The sequence below is a fragment of the Mauremys reevesii genome, linkage group 11 (genome assembly GCF_016161935.1).
Source record: "Mauremys reevesii isolate NIE-2019 linkage group 11, ASM1616193v1, whole genome shotgun sequence".
NCBI classification, from domain to species: Eukaryota; Metazoa; Chordata; order Testudines; family Geoemydidae; genus Mauremys; species Mauremys reevesii.
The window spans coordinates 7,269,250-7,286,393 of record NC_052633.1 but is presented as its reverse complement, the minus strand read 5'-3'; the positions used below and the strand labels follow the sequence as shown (position 1 = coordinate 7,286,393).

The 17,144-nt window shown below is 47.7% G+C and overlaps 1 protein-coding gene across 1 annotated transcript in view; it reads left to right on the top strand.

Moving 5' to 3' along the window:
• LOC120374450 (UDP-glucuronosyltransferase 1-6-like) overlaps positions 1-17,144 on the top strand; it is an 80,833-nt gene continuing 63,689 nt past the window's right edge. Inside the window, exon 1 of the mRNA XM_039494179.1 lies at positions 1-875. Within this exon, the coding sequence (XP_039350113.1) occupies positions 12-875 (864 nt within the window). The 5' untranslated portion in view covers positions 1-11. The remainder of the gene's footprint in view (positions 876-17,144) is intronic.

Below are 17,144 nucleotides of genomic sequence, written 5' to 3'. Positions count from 1 at the left end.
CCAGCTTTGAGATGGCTCCATTGTTTCCCACTTTTTACTTGTTTGCTGCAGGGATTTTTCCTTTCTTACTCTCCTTGGGGTTTGTGGAAGGTGGGCGGCTGCTGGTGATCCCTCAGGATGGAAGTCACTGGCTCAGCATGCGTGCAGTGGTGGAGAAGCTCAGTGAGAAAGGACATGAAATAGTAGTGCTTGCTCCAGAAGTTAATTTGCTCTTGAAAGAATCAGAGCACTACACAAGGAAAACGTATGCTGTGCCTTACATCCAGGAAGATCTTGACCAGAGTTTTAGTAAATTTGCTAACAGTCTCTTTCGTGAGGTCTCCTTTCCCTACACTATCCTTGCAGAATACCGGAATAACATGTACGTCGTTAACATGTTTTTTCACAACTGTGACAGCCTGCTGCAGAGCAGAGAAATCATACAATACTTGGAAGAGAGTAAATTTGATGCACTCTTCACAGACCCAGCATTGCCATGTGGGGTGATCCTGGCAGAATATCTCTCCATCCCTTCTGTGTACTTCTTTCGTGGTTTTCCATGCAGTTTAGAGCATGCAATCAGTAAATCTCCGAACCCTGTTTCCTATGTCCCAAGATGCTATACCAGCTACACAGACCACATGACATTTACCCAGCGAGTGCTGAACCTAGTTGTTAGCACTTTAGAGACACCACTGTTTAAGGATTTGTATACCAAATACCAAGACATTGCTTCAAAGTTTCTCCAGAGAGATGTGCACTTACCAACACTTTACAGAAATGGCTCCATATGGCTCCTGAGATACGACTTTGTGTTTGAGTATCCCAAACCAGTGATGCCCAACATGGTCTTCATCGGAGGCATAAACTGTGAGGAGGGGAAGAACCTATCTCAGGTATGTCCAGTGATTCTGTTTTATGTTTGCACTTTCATTTTGATATTTTCTCTGTGGAAAATGCTGTAGATGAGCAATGATCATTATACCTCATTGTAATGTGCCTAATTTACACACCCTCCTCCCTGACTCGCCACACAAAATACAAAATAGGATGCTGCCTGCATTGAATGTGAATTAGACTCCAAATGATTTTCTCTTGCTATAGGCAAACATCATTGCCTTAACATAAGTTAAAAGTCTAAGCAATATTACCAAACAAAGTGCAGGCTTTGCTGAAAAGTAGGTGAGCCAAAGTCCGCTGTTGTGCAGCAGTGTAAGTCTGGAGACTGGCCATTGACATTAACTGGCTAGAGATTTTCTCTGTTGTAAATTAAACCCGACTTTGTAACTGACATTTGTAAGTTTCAAAAAGGAACATGCTCAAGGAAAGTGAAAGTCCACAGCTGTCTGGAATGTTGTGTCGGCAGGAGTGGTGGGTCAGCCCTTCCACCTACCCCAGTGAGACCATTTCCTCCACCTCCTGATCAAACTTGTACCATTGTTATCCCTTCTCCTCCTCCTCAACCTCTGACTCTGCTCCAGTTCCTTTCCCTCACAATGTAGATCTGCTTTGGTCCGCCCCATCATAAGAAACTCCCGTTGAATCCAGCTCCCTCCTCAGCTGTCACCCCACCATATTTCTTTCTTTCACAGGGTCAAGTTCCTTTCTTCCAGTTTAACTTAAATACTCTCCAACCACTCCACTGAAACTGCTCTCTCCAAAGTCTCCGGTGGCCTCTTCCATGCCAGATCCCTGGGCTTTCACCTCATCCTTATCCTCCTTGAGCTCTCAGCTGCTTTCTGTCTCTGTTGATCACACTTTCTTTCTTGAAGCTTTTTTCTCTGCAACTCTGTCTCCTTGTTCTTGTGTGAGAATGTGTCTTTGTGTATCCCAGTGTGAGCTCGGAGGGTGTTAGAACAGCAGGGTCTGTTGGAGCTGACCAGGCTCCCTGTGTCTTCTCATGCTCCCAAACAAGGACAACTTGGGGGTTGGACTAGATGACCTCCTGAGGTCCCTTCCAACCCTGAGATTCTATGATTCTATGACATACGGGACAGTCCCGTCCCTCCCTGAGTTCCCTCTTACCGCCAGGGCAGTGAGATGGAATCCAGACAGTGGCTGACTGCTGCTTTCTTCCAAGACCTGATCGGCTTCCTATTCTAGGGGTGAGGTGCATCACGCCAACCACCAAGCCTCGTGGCAGAATCCAAACCCTCAGGATTCAAACACTGCCCATCTTGTGATGGACCAATCCCCATCAGGAACATACAGAGACACTTTTTTCTTTGCATAGGGGAGAGCCACATCCTGGCTAAGTGCTCTGTGCCCAAGCCTTTTCTTCCAGAATCTGCAAGTCCAGGGACACCTGGCTCAAGCTGCATCCTCTACAGTAATCCATGCAGTTCACTTCAGACCCAGAGGTGACCATTATGACCAGAGCAAAGCTGGAGAGATCAGCATCGGCCAACACATCCCACCCAAGGATCAGGCAAAGAAAGAGGCAGAGGACATGACAGAGTTGTGACTGGGGGCTTTGACTCTGACCACCTCAACAGTTATGAAGTCTGTGGTGCACAAGATCTCAGCACCAAAATCCCCGGGCAGAAGCTCCGGAACCTGTGTAAAAGTGGGGGGGCCACTTCCTACCACCAAGCCCCTTGTGCTGCTTCCCTCTAGCCTGTGCTTAATACAGCCTCTCCTCTGGTTCCCAGGCCTCTGGCTTCTCCTGAGCTCCTCTCAGCTTCTCCTTTCTCAGTGGGAACACCGACCACTCAGGACTGCCTCCCTGTGCTTCACCCCTCTCCGGGACTCACCACTGGGATTAATTCCAGCCCTGCGGCCTTCTTTGACTGCCTTCCTCAGGACCTTCCGCACTACAGTCCCTGGCAATTTACACACCAGGTCCCGACAGAAAATGGTACACTACTGCCTCATCAAAGGAGGAGGACACCAACTGAGTGCCAAGACAGAGAGCCAGAGAACATACCCCTGCCTGGGACCTCAGCATCCTTCTCCTGAGGCTCATGGAACGTCCCTTAGAACCTCTCTCAGAATGCGCCTTACACCACCTCCCTGGGACGACGGTCGTCCTAGCAGCTATGATGTCATCCTGAAGAGCGAGTGAGCACTTGGCACTTATGGCTGTACCCTACATAAGTCATTCATAGGGACACGGTGGGCTCAGAAATTCATCTAACACAGTCATGCAACCTGACTGTCTTCTTCTCAAAGCCACACCCAACACTAGGAGAAAAGGAGTTGCACACACTGAATGTAACCAGGACTTTGCTTTATTATATTAACAAGATGAAGATATTCACCATGTGACCTTGTCTGCATATAGCCACAGCCAGGCCATCTCCTCCCAGAGAACATTGAGATGGAGAACACAGTGTATCTCGCTGCAGTATCAGCTGCCTGGCATACCATCAAGTCTCCTTCCACCAGAGCACAAGTGCCATCCTCTGCCTGCTTCAGAAATGTGCTAATATCAGAGATCTGCAAGGCAGCAACATGGAGTAACCCATGGGCCCTTCTCAAGCACTGTGCCTTAGATTTAGCTGCTAGGTCAGATGCCAAGCTCAGAAGAGCAGTACTACGATCACCATTCAACTGATGCAGCTGAAAGGCCTCATTTCTGCCTAGGGTGACCAGATAGCAAGGTTGAAAAATCAGGACGGGGTGTATGTGTGTGTAATAGCCACTTATATAAAATAAAGCCCCAAATATCAAGATTGTCCTTGTAAAATCAGGATATCTGGTTGCCCTAGTTCCACCCTCCTGAGGGGATACTGCATATCAGTCACCTGTGAGTCCCAGTGAGTTTGATCACTGGCCACCTCCTCTTTTCCTGTACTGTACACCAGGAGTGGGCAAACTTTTTGGGCCAAGGGCCACATGTGGGAATAGCAATTGCATAGCGGTCCATGAAAACTCACAAAATTGGGGTTGAGGTGTGGGAGGGGGTGAGAGCTCTGGTTCGGGCTGCAGGCTCTAGGGTGGGGCCAGAAATGAGGGGTTCAGGGTGCAGGAGCAGGCTGGGGGTGGGGTGCAGGAAGGGGGTGAGGGCTTTGTCTGGGGGTGCGGGCTGTAGTGTGGGGCTGGGAATGAGGAGTTTGGGGTGTTGGAGGGTGCTCTGGGCTGCGACCAAGGAGTTCGGAAGGTGGGAGGGGAATCAGGGCTGAGGCAGGGGTTTGGGATGCAGGGAGGGGTGCAGGCTCTGGCTGAGAGTTCAGGCTCTGGGGTGGGGCTGGGGATGAGCAGTTTGGTGCTGCAGGAGGGTGCTGCAGGCTGGGATTGTGGGGTTTGGAGGGTGGGAGGGGGATCAGGGCTGGGGCAGGGGGTTGGGGTTAGGGTGGAGGCTCAGGGGTGCAGGCTCCAGGTGGCGGCTTACCTCAAGCAGCTCCTGGAAGCAGTGGCATGTCTCTTGTCCGGCTCCTACGTGGAGGTACGGCCAGGCAGCTCTGCACACTGCCACAGTTCCCGGCCAATGGGAGCTACAGGGGTGGCGCCTGGGGCAGAGCGGAGCCCCCTGGCTGACCCTGTGTGTAGAAGCCCAAGGGGGGCCATATCATGGCTTCCGGGAGCTGCAAGGGGCAGCCCCTGACCCTGCTCCCCAGTTGGAGCGCTGGAGGGGGGCCTTGCCGCGGCTTTTGGGAGCCGTGTGGAGCAGCCCTTGACCCTGCTCCGGCTGGAGCACTGGAGCAGGGCAAGCCCCAGATCCCACTACCCAGCAGGAGCTCAAGGCCAGGTTAAAACAGCTGGCAGGCCAGATCCGGACTACAGGCTGTAGTTTTCCCACTCCTGCTCTACACTCTTTCTTTAGGTGATTGTATCTACTTACTTGGCTTTAATTAACAGTTATACATCGCTGATTAAAAATCTAGCTGTCTATTCTTGTCCCCCTCCATCCAATCCCACATCTCGGCCTGTCTCTCTGAGTCTCAGTGAGGTCTCACCCTCAGCTTAACCTTAGCATTGTTAAAACTAAACTGCTCTGTTCTACCCCTTGGAGCATTCCCCTCTTCCTCTCTCACTGGTAGCAACATCACAATCCTCTCCGTTACTCAGGCCTATAACCTGGTACCATCTCAGATTAGTCCCTTCTCTAGAACCACACATCTAGGTCATGCTAAATCTTGCTGCTGCTGCTTCTTCCACAGCATCTCTGAGATTCAGCCCTTTCTCTCTACCCACACCACTAAAAATCACATCTGGGGCCTCATTACCTCCCATCTGGCTACTGGATTCTCCTCCTCCTCTGCTCTTCCTGAAAGCTAAGTCACTCCATGCAGGTCAACACAAAAAGCTGCTGCCCATCATTTTTGACCAGGTCACCCCACTGAAGGAGTCCGTTCACTGGTTCCCTCTTCACCATATCAGATACAAGTTCCTTGCCTTCACCTTTAAGGGCCTTCACAACTTAGGGCTAGTCTACACTTACCTGCCGGGTTGCACCACTGCAAGTGTAGACCTGCCCTTAGCCTCTTCCTAGGTCTTGGCATTTGTATTTACTGTGCCTCCTTTCCATCAGCAGTGCCAGTCTCCATCATGCCTTTGTGTGCTTCTTTCACAAGCATGTTCATGCTTTCACCATTGCTGCCCCTCATGGCTGGAACATGAAAGTGATTAAGCAAATATAAACAGTAGAGGCAGTGACCTGGTGGAGGAATCACGCAGGCAGGTGATGGTACATATGCTGATTTGGAATGACTCAGATAAAGTGAGAGCAGGGGAAAGGTCAGTGGGGTTATGTAATTCAGACAAAGCACTGTGGATAGGGACAAAAACAAGCAAAGGGGAAATACAGATAACACTGCAGAGTGGAGAAGCTTTATTTTGGGCACAAGTCAGAGGACTGAAAAAGCTTTAAATCTCATAGTGAAAAGCCAGTTGTGTTTCAGCTTTTGGCAATAAAATGTTGGTTTCAAGTGTCTCTTTGGCAGAAAGGTAAGCGACACAGGATAAATATTTAGGAAGATAAATGGATAGTCTCAGGGTTTTAGCCTTCCTTCATTCTGTGTACTGTTGACACTTCAGAATGGATGTCCCTGCTCAGCACGAACAGAATGAACTCAATTGGAAATAGTTCTTGTTATATTAGGCACTGGTTTTCTCTTGGAGAAATCTAAGCAGCATAGTAGGGAAATGTATACAATGCCATAAACGCAGGAAGAGGTTCTTCTGCATCCTTTTGCATTTGCTACCTAAAGAACACATATAAGCACATAAGAGCTACCATACAGCATCAGCCCAATAGTCCGACTTGCCCAGTATCCTGCCTCTGACATTGGGCCATTCTTGAGCTTCAGGGAGAGTGAACAGAATAGGGCAATTACTGAGTGATCCACCTGTCTTCCACTCTTGGCTTCTGGTCATCAGAGAGCTAGGGTTGCCCTTAGCATGGGGTTGAATCTGACCATCTTGGAAAAAAGCCATTGATGGACCTATTCTCCATGAACTTAGCCAGTTCCTTTGTGAACCCAGTTATACTTTTGGCCTTCACAACATTCCATGGGAATGAGCTCCACAGCTTACTTGTGTGTTGTGTCGAAAAGTACCTCCTCCTCTTTGCATTAAACCTGCTGCCTATTAACTTGATTGCACAACCCCTCTTTTTTGTATTGTGGGAAATGGGTAAATAACATTTCTGTATTCACTTTTTCTACACCAGTCATGATTTTATAGACCTCTGTCTTATCCCCCTTAGTCATCTCTTTCCTAAGCTGAACAACCCTAACCTTTTTAATCTCTCTGCTAATGGAAGCCGTTTCATACCCTTGATGAACTTTGTTGCCCCTCTCTGAACCTTTTCTAGTTCCACTAAATCCTTTTTGAGATGGGGCGACCAGAACTGCACGCAGTATTCAAGGTTTGGACACACCATGGATTTATATACATTTTCTGTCCTATTTTCTAACCTTTTCCTAATAGTTTCTAGCACACTCTTAGCCTTTTTAACCGATGCTGTGCATTGCATGGAAATTTTCAGAGAGCTATCTACAGAGACCCCAAGATCTCTTTCTTGGATGGTAACAGATAGCTTACAAACCATAATTGTATATGTATAATATAGATTTGTTTCCTCCCAAATGTGCACTTCTTTGCAATTATCTGTGTTGACTTTCATCTGCCTTTTTTTTTTTTTTGCCCAGTCACCCAGTTTTGTGAGGTCACTCTCAGACTGGCTCACAATCATAAGTTTGTTACACACAGAGACACAAACCCCAAGCTGATTGTGAGTTCTGTACTTAGATTTCACCAACCAAGTATCAAGTGTGAACTCCTTAAGTGCTAGAACAGTCTAACCATGGTGTCACAGCCAGTCCCCTCAGGCACTCCAGTCTATCTTGCCATCAACCTGCCTTTTTGATAGATGGCCCCTTACACCAAAAGTCATAATTTTCAGTTCCCCTTCCCCCAGAGTTCAAGGTGTGATGGAATAAGAGTTTGTGCATTCCCCTCTTTATGGGTATGGGGGAAGCAATCAACCAAGTCTTTTGTTCACTGATGTGCCACAATGGTTTGTCTGGTATCTATAAGCCTTCTTTTGTTGGGAAGAAGATGACACCTCTTGTGGTAAACTAGTATTTCACGCTCAGTTATGCTTCTCTCCTGACTGGGCGGATTTACAGTTTCATAGCAAACACTTGCATAGTTACAGAGCAAAACACTTAACTATTACCTTATAACACAGGATACAGATATTAGAAGTGAGATTAATGCAGGCAGCAACTCACTAACATTTCATAAAGTTCAAACTCTAAACCCATTCTTATAACTCTAACATCTATTTTAATACTATTGACACACAAGTGAGTCAGACTGGTTTCCAGCTATGCATTTGTAAGTGTTCAGTGAGGCCTAGGGGCCTTTGTATGAGTTGGCATCTGGTCTGCCAGTGTCACGCACTCTAATTCCCCAGTCTGCTTTGGACTTAACTATCTTGAATAATTTTGTGTCTCCTGCAAGCTTTGCCATTTCACTGTTCACCCCTTGTTCCACATCATTAATGAATAGGTTGAACAGCATCAGACTCTGTACAGTTCCTTAAGGGACCCCTCCTTCACCTCTCTCCATAGTGAAAACTGACCATTTATTCCTATGCTTTGTTTTCTATCTTTCAACCAGTCACTGATCCATGAGAGGACCTTCCCTTTATCCTAGGTTTACTTAGTTTCCTTAAGAGCCCTTGGCAAGGGACTTTGTCAAAGGCTTTCTGTATCAACACTGTATCAACTGGATCACCCTTATGTATGTTAATGACATGTTTATTCTAAAATCTCTTCTACTAACACATCAGTTGAGGACAGTACTGCAGGATCTGTCATCCAGAAAGAATAGCTATGATATGAGTATCTCCTCCACAGCATCGGCAGTAAAGATTGATGCAAAGAATTCATTTAGCTATTCCACAATGGCCTTGTTTTCCTTGAGTGCTCCTTTAACCCCTTTACCCTCTCGTGGCCCCACTACCTGTGTGGGGGGCTTTCCTAACTCTGACAGTCTGAAAAGATAAGTTTATCGTTAGTTTTTGGATCTTTTGCAAGTTCAAGGAAAGACATTCAGAAGGCCTGCCTTCATATACTTCTACATTGGACTTGCCAGAATGTATGCGCCTTCCTGTTTTCCTTATTAGGATTCATCTTCCAAAATTTAAAGGATGCCTTTTTTCCATTAATGGCCTCCATTAGTCTCCTGTTTAGCCACGGCGGTTCTCTTTTGGTCCTCATATGGTCTTTTTTGATTTGGGGTCTGCATTTAGTCAGAGCCTCTATTTTGGAGTTTAAAAAACGTAAAAAGTAGTCTCCATATTGCTTGCAGGTATTTTACCCTGGGGTCTGCTCTTTTTAATTACCACTTACCTAGCACCCTCATTCACATGTGGTTCTCCCTTTTTAAAATTAAATGCTACTCTGATGGGGTTTGTTGGTATTTTCCCCGCTACAAGGTTGTTAAATTTAATTGCTGGACTAGGACACACCCCAGGTCCCCACCCAAAACCTTAAAAGCAAATAAGAATAAGGGAAACATTTGCCGTTTTCCTTGCCACCCCTTCACATTGCTTGCAGTGCTGTTGAGAACAGACTCGCTGTTCCATAAGGCTTTCGTTTCCATCGCTCACAGTTATCAAGAAGATTCTGGATGGGGGCTTTGCTAGTTCGTGGATTTTTTTTCTGTGCAAAAATGTTTCAAATACACCATTAAACTAACTCTTTGGCACATCTTAGTAAAATGATCCCTTTTCTTACTTCATGGAGCAGGAAAGTTTGAATTGATGCACTTTGTAACATGTGGAAAAAAAAGGTAATTCCTTCACAAAGTAATATTTTTGCTGTCTGTTTCATTCGTTCTGTATTTTTTTAAAGATGGAACCAACTGAAGATACTGCTGTACTTTTTTATTATTAAAGGTCACAATTTCTTTGTTTAAAGGAGCAATATTTAAGACATATTCATTTGGCAGCTCTTCCAGCATTTTGCAGTAGGCCAGCTTCTCTGAACTTCCTTCTTACCACAGGCATGAGGAACATGATCTGTTTGAAACCCCCCATTAAATTGTGTCATAGGACATTAATGTGATGTTAACTCAGGTGATACAGCAACTTGATACCTGTGAACTCAAGTGCATGATAAAGCCACAACTTCTCGGTCTTGCTGCAGGCTCAAGTTCAAACAACTGGGGCATCAGTATGCGGAGATTGTTGCATAAGCAGGTTTAACATATTTCTGTTATATCCTTGGGGGCAACGGTTTTAGGAAGAAATCACTGGAGACACAGAGAGCTGTAAACCTTAAAAGCAGCCATTTATTGCCACACACTGAACTAACCAAAACCCAGCCAAAACTGGCTGGGCTATCTCCTAATAATCTAACTCAGTTTCCATAGCAACACAAGATTCTATTACCACACAAACCAAACACACAACAATTTCAGGTTCCCAAAAAGAGGACACGGGGGAGTGGCGGTGGAGGGGAACTGGAGGGAAGGGTGGAATTGCAGGAGTGGCAGGGGTACCTGCGGCAGGGTTACTCACTGGCAGGTTGGCTGGCGCAAGCCCAAGATGCAGAGACAGCTGTCAGTCAGTGCCTCCCTGTGGGACTTCCCAGGGCTGGGAGCTGGGGCCTGGGTGGTGGGGATGAGATCCAGCAACTGCAGCTGTGGAGGAATGGACCAATCAGCTGCAGATACTGGGGAGGGACCAATCGGGAAGCGGACCAATCAGGGCTCTTTCTGAGATGCAGCCTCTGCTCTGCAAAAACCCTGGACATTGCCTGTTGTTTGAAAAATCTGCCTGGAGAGGAGGGAGGCTCTAAAAAGAAGCTCTCTGGGGAAACCCAGATGTATGGTAACATCTGTATGTATGTATGTATGGCAACATGGTATGCACAGGAAGGGAAGAACCACAACTGAGGCAGAATTTTGGGTCCAGTGGAGGAATGAGTCATTCTTCTGCCCCCACCAGACTTTCCCTACCTGGGGCACTGTGATGTTCTGGGGACGACACAGACCAGTAAGGAGGTCTGTCACTGCCTGCCCTGGAATCTTGGGGGCCTCTGTGCCATGCAGCTATGGTTCAGATCCCTGACACCAGTAGCCAGTCCACAAGCATATGATCTCGCCATGCCTCTCACCAGTTCAGTAACTCTTCACAGGGTGATACCAACAAACCTTCCAATCTGGAGTCTCCCTAAATACATCCTGCCTGAGTTCTGAGTAACCAGCTATTTGCACTGCTCCACTCTAGCTCGTCACCCCTGAAGGCATGAAACCAGCTGCCCAGATATCAGCTTGCTTTGACACATGCACTCCAAAGAGTTTGCACGCTTCTATATTAGATAAAATCCCTTTTCTAATACAAGTTACGTGTTGCCTTCAAACAGTTTCCCGGCCTAACCCTGAGCTGGGCCCAGGCGGGGAGGGGAGTGGGTGGGTGGGCCACAGGCAACCGCTGCGCTGTACAGAGGCTCTGGGAGGGGGTAGGAGGGTGCAGCACTTACCTGGGGCTCCTAGGCAGGGCAGGCCAGGAGTCTCCATGTGCTTCATCCCCCAGGCACTGCCCCCGCAGCTTCCTATTGGCCACAGGGGCGCTTGGGGCAGGACACAGATCCACCCTGCCCAGGGGCTGCAGGGAGGGGCCGGCAGCCACATGGAGCGAGCAGGCAGGAAGCCATTCAGTTCCACTGCGCTGCTGGCAGTGAGTGGGGGCCCTGGGCTGTTTTCATAGAATCATAGAATCATAAAATATCAGGGTTGGAAGGGACCTCAGGAGGTCATCTAGTCCAACCCCCTGCTCAAAGCAGGACCAAACCCAACTAAATCATCCCAGCCAGGGCTTTGTCAAGCCTGACCTTAAAAACCTCTAAGGAAGGAGATTCCACCACCTCCCTAGGTAACCCATTCCAGTGCTTCACCACCCTACTAGTGAAAAAGTTTTTCCTAATATCCAACCTAAACCTCCCCCACTGCAACTCGAGACATTACTCCTTGTTCTGTCATTGAGTACCAATGAGAACAGTCTAGATCCATCCTCTTTGGAACCCCCTTTCAGGTAGTTGAAAGCAGCTATCAAATCCCCCCTCATCCTTCTCTTCTGCAGACTAAACAATCCCAGTTCCCTCAGCCTCTCCTCATAAGTCATGTGCTCCAGCCCCTTAATCATTTTTGTTGCCCTCCGCTGGACTCTTTCCAATTTTTCCACATCCTTCTTGTAGTGTGGAGCCCAAAACTGGACACAGTACTCCAGATGAAGCCTCACCAATGTTGAATAGAGGGGAATGATCAGATCCCTTGATCTGCTGGCAATGCCTCTACTTATACAGCCCAAAATGCCATTAGCCTTCTTGGCAACAAGGGCACACTGTTGACTCATATCCAGCTTCTCGTCCACTGTAACCCCTAGGTCCTTTTCTGTAGAATTGCTTCCTACTCGTTCGGTCCCTAGTCTGTAACAGTGAATGGGATTCTTCCGTCTTAAGTGCAGGACTCTGCACTTGTCTTTGTTGAACCTCATCAGGTTTCTTTTGGCCCAGTCCTCTAATTTGTCTAGCTCCCTCTGTATCCTATCCCTACCCTCCAGCGTATCTACCACTCCTCCAAGTTTAGTGTCGTCTGCAAACTTGCTGAGAGTGCAGTCCACACCATCCTCCAGATCATTAATGAAGATATTGAACAAAACCGGCCCCAGGACCGACCCTTGGGGCACTCCACTTGAAACCGGCTGCCAACTAGACATGGAGCTGTTGATCACTACCCTTTGACCTCAACGATCTAGCCAGCTTTCTATCCACCTTATGGTCCAATCATCCAGGCCATACTTCTTTAACTTGCTGGCAAGAATACTGTGGGAGACCGTATCAAAAGCTTTGCTAAAGTCAAGGAATAACACATCCACTGCTTTCCCCTCATCCACAGAACCAGTTATCTCCTCATAGAAGTAAATTAGGTTAGTCAGGCATGACTTGCCCTTGGTGAATCCACGCTGACTGTTCCTGATCACTTTCCTCTCCTCTAAGTGCTTCAGAATTGATTCCTTGAGGACCCGCTCCATGATTTTTCCAGGGACTGAGGTGAGGCTGACTGGCCTGTAGTTCCCCGGATCCTTCTCCTTCCCTTTTTTAAAGATGGGCACTACATTAGCCTTTTTCCAGTCATCCGGGACCTCCCCCATTCGCCATGAGTTTTCAAAGATAATGGCCAATGGCTCTGCAATCACATCTGCCAACTCCTTTAGCAGCCTCGGATGCAGCGTATCCGGCCCCAGGGACATGTGCTCGTCCAGTTTTTCTAAATACTCCCGAACCACTTCTTTCTCCACAGAGGGCTGGTCACCTTCTCCCCATACTGTGCTGCCCAGTGCAGCAGTCTGGGAGCTGACCTTGTTTGTGAAGACAGAGGCAAAAAAATCATTGAGTACATTAGCTTTTTCCATATCCTCTGTCACTAGGTTGCTTCCCTCATTCAGTAAGGGGCCCACACTTTCCTTGACTTTCTTCCTGTTGCTAACATACCTGAAGAAACCCTTCTTGTTACTTTTAACATCTCTTGCTAGCTGCAACTCCAAGTGTGATTTGGCCTTCCTGATTTCAGTCCTGCATACCTGAGCAATATTTTTATACTCCTCCCTGGTCATTTGTCCAATCTTCCACTTCTTGTAAGCTTCTTTTTGTGTTTAAGATCAGCAAGGATTACACTGTTAAGCCAAGCTGGTCGCCTGCCATATTTTCTATTCTTCCTACACATCGGGATGTTTTTTTCCTGTAGCCTCAATAAGGATTCTTTAAAATACAGGCAGCTCTCCTGGACTCCTTTCCCCCTCGTGTTATTTTCGCAGGGGATCCTGCCCATCAGCTCCCTGAGGGAGTCAAAGTCTGCTTTTCTGAAGTCCAGGGTCCGTATTCTGCTGCTCTCCTTTCTTCCTTGTGTCAGGATCCTGAACTCGACCATCTCATGGTCACTGCCTCCCAGGTTCCCATCCACTTTTTCTTCCCCTACTAACTCTTCTCTGTTTGTGAGCAGCAGGTCAAGAAGTGCTCTGCCCCTAGTTGGTTCCTCCAGCACTTGGACCAGGAAATTATCCCCTACACTTTCCAAAAACTTCCTAGATTGTCTGTGCACTGCTGCATTGCTCTCCCAGCAGATATCAGGGTGATTGAAGTCTCCCATGAGAACCAGGGCCTGTGATCTAGTAACTTCTGCCAGTTGCCAGAAGAAAGCCTGGTCCACCTCATCCCCCTGGTCTGTAGTCTATAGCAGACTCCCACCATGACATCACCCTTGTTGCTCACACTTCTAAACTTAATCCAGAGACTCTCTGGTTTTTCTGCAGTTTCATACCGGAGCTCTGAGCAGTCATACTCCTCTCTTACATACAGTGCAACTCCCCCACCTTTTCTGCCCTGCCTGTCCTTCCTGAACAGTTTATATCCATCCATGACGGTACTCCAGTCATGTGAGTTATCCCACCAAGTCTCTGTTATTCCAGTCACATCATAGTTCCTTGACTGTGCCAGGACTTCCAGTTCTCCCTGCTTGTTTCCCAGGCTTCTTGCATTTGTGTATAGGCACTTAAGATAACTCACTGATCGTCCCGCTTTCTCGGTCTGAGACAGGAGTCCTCCCCTCTTGCACTCTCCTGCTCGTGCTTCCTCCCTGTATCCCATTTCCCCACTTACCTCAGGGCTTTGGTCTCCTTCCCCTGGTGAACCTAGTTTAAAGCCCTCCTCACTAGGTTAGCCAGCCTGCTTGCGAAGATGCTCTTCCCTCTCTTCGTTAGGTGGAGCCCGTCTCTGCCTAGCACTCCTCCTTCTTGGAACAACATCCCATGGTCGAAGAATCCAAAGCCTTCTCTCCAACACCACCTGCGTAGCCATTCGTTGACTTCCACAATTCGACGATCCCTACCCAGGCCTTTTCCCTGCACAGGGAGGATGGACGAGAACACCACTTGCACCTCAAACTCCTTTATCTTTCGTCCCAGAGCCACGTAGTCTGCAGTGATCCGCTCAAGGTCATTCTTGGCAGTATCATTGGTGCCCACGTGGAGAAGCAGAAAGGGGTAGCGATCCGAGGGCTTGATGAGTCTCGGCAGTCTTTCCATCACATCGTGAATCCTAGCTCCTGGCAAGCAGCAGACCTCTCGGTTTTCTCGGTCGGGGCAGCAGATAGATGACTCAGTCCCCCTGAGGAGGGAATCCCCGCCCACCACCACCCTCCTCCTTCTCTTGGGAGTGGTGGTCGTGGAACCCCCATCCCTAGGACAGTGCATCTTGTGCCTTGCAATCGGTGGAGTCTCCTTCTGCTCCCTTCTCTCAGATGTACCATCTACTCCACTCTCCGCATTAGTACCTGTGGAGAGAACATGAAAACGGTTGCTCATCTGTATCTCCATTGCTGGTACATGGACACTCCTCTTTCTTCTTCTGGAGGTCACATGCTGCCAAATTTCTTCACCCTCCCTCTCTCTCCTCTGCACAGCCTGCTCCTATTCATCAGGACGTTGTGCCCGTAGAAGCATATCCTGATGTCTGACCAGGAAATCTTCATTTTCACGTATGCAACGGAGGGTTGATACTTGTTGCTCCAGACCTCAAACCTTCTCTTCCAATATGGAGACCAGCTTGCACTTTTTACAGACAAAGTCGCTTCTGTCCTGTGGAAGAAAAACAAACATGGCACAACCTGTGCAGGTTACAACAGCTGAATGCTCACCTTCCATAATTTCATGCTTCTAAGAGCTTCCTCAGCTGTTGCAGCAACTCACAGAATCCCACGAGATGAAAGCCTCAGTGGGCTCTCCCTGGGCGAACTCCTTTTTATAGCAGTCGGGCCCACTCAAGATCCACCTGGAACAAAGCTCTCCCAATTCACACTGTTCAAACAAACAATCAAACAATCAAGCACACAGTCAAACTGACCAACTGACAAACTGTCCCCTGCAACAGACACTCAGATACTCACCAACACAGCCCCCCTGATGCAGCACTTAGCGTACCTCCTCACGGACAGGGGATGCGCGGGGTGGGGGGCACCTGGGGTGGAAGGCAGGGCCGAGGCAGAGACCCGGCCTCAAACATTGCTGGAGCTGGGCCCTGGGCCAGGAATATTCCTGGTGCCCAGGCACCACGGTCCCATAGAACTTGCCACCCATGAACAGATCATGTGGAAAAGAGAGAAGATAGTTATTCATTAAATTTGTGCAGACCCATATAAGGTGAAGCTTCTACCTTGAGGTCAATAATCTCCCATTTGAAAGGGTTATTGCTTATAAAGTGCTTCCTGGAAACTGTTGTTTAATTGTAAAACAGTAAATATTGACCCAAGAAGCTAATGCAAGCAAATCAAAGCGGCAGCCGGGGACTCTGCAGCTCTTCATTTCAGTTTCTGCATTCAAAACTTTCTTAGCAGAATGTTTTGTTTTTCTTACACTGAGATGGCTCCTGGGATTAGATCTCTTGATCCACCCATGATAAAGTTTCTTCCGCTGTTAATATTTGTGGGCTTTGCCGAAGGGGGGAAGCTGTTGGTGATGCCTATGGACGGAAGTGCCTGGCTGAGCATGCGTCTTATCGTGGAGAAGCTCCATCAGAATGGGCACGAAATAGTCCTTGTGGCACCAGATACTAATCTGTTTTTGAAATCCGGCAAGAATTTCACAATTAAGACCTATCCAGTGCCTTACAAAGATGAACATGTGGAGGCACTAATGGAGACTTTTGGTAAAGATCGCTTTGTTCAGCAACCCTTTTTAAATGTTGTTATTTCACTCTATGAAAGTCTAGCACTAGCATTCCAGATGCTCTTCCAAAGCTGTGAGAGTTTGTATCCATGAATGTATCAAGTTCTTTTTTGAACTCTGTTATAGTCTTGGCCTTCAACATTCTCTGGCAAAGAGTTCCAGAGGTTGAGGGCAACAAAAATTATTGGGGGCTGAAGCACATGACTTATGAGGAGAGGCTGAGGGAACTGGGATTATTTGTCTGCAAAAGAGAAGAATGAGGGGGGATTTGATAGCTGCTTTCAACTACCTGAAAGGGGGTTCCAAAGAGGATGGATCTAGACTGTTCTCAGTGGTGGCAGGTGACAGAACAAGGAGTAACAAGTTGCAATGGGGGAGGTTTAGGTTGGATATTAGGAAAAACTTTTTCACTAGGAGGGGGTGAAGCACTGGAATGGGTTACCTAGGGAGGTGGTGGAATCTCCTTCCCTAGAGGTTTTTAAGGTCAGGCTTGACAAAGCCCTGGCTGGGATGATTTAGTTGGGGATTGGTCCTGCTTTGAGCAGGGGGTTGGACTAGATGACCTCCTGAGGTCCCTTCCAACCCTGAGATTCTGTGATTCTGTGATTGCTTATGTTGGTGTAACTTATGTCACTCATGCATCTGAGTGACATAAGTGATGGGCTGCAGTGTAAACATAGCCTTCATCTGCGTATGCCTAGCACCGGCTCTAAATGCAATCACACCCAATCATTGCAGTCCAGTCATACCCTTACAGTAGCTCCTCTCCACTCTACAGGACCCCACCCAGCACAACTCCTCTGCAGGAGAGGCTCTTGCCCACTGTTATTTTTGAAGATGGTAACAGCCTTTTACGGACCCAGACTGCTACTCACCGTTCAGAGAGTAAATTTGAAGGGCTTTGCTTAGATGAAGCATTGAGGGTGATTTTTGCAGTTCCTGCCTTGTATTTCATTTGTAGGTATCCCTGTGGTATGAAGCATAGTAA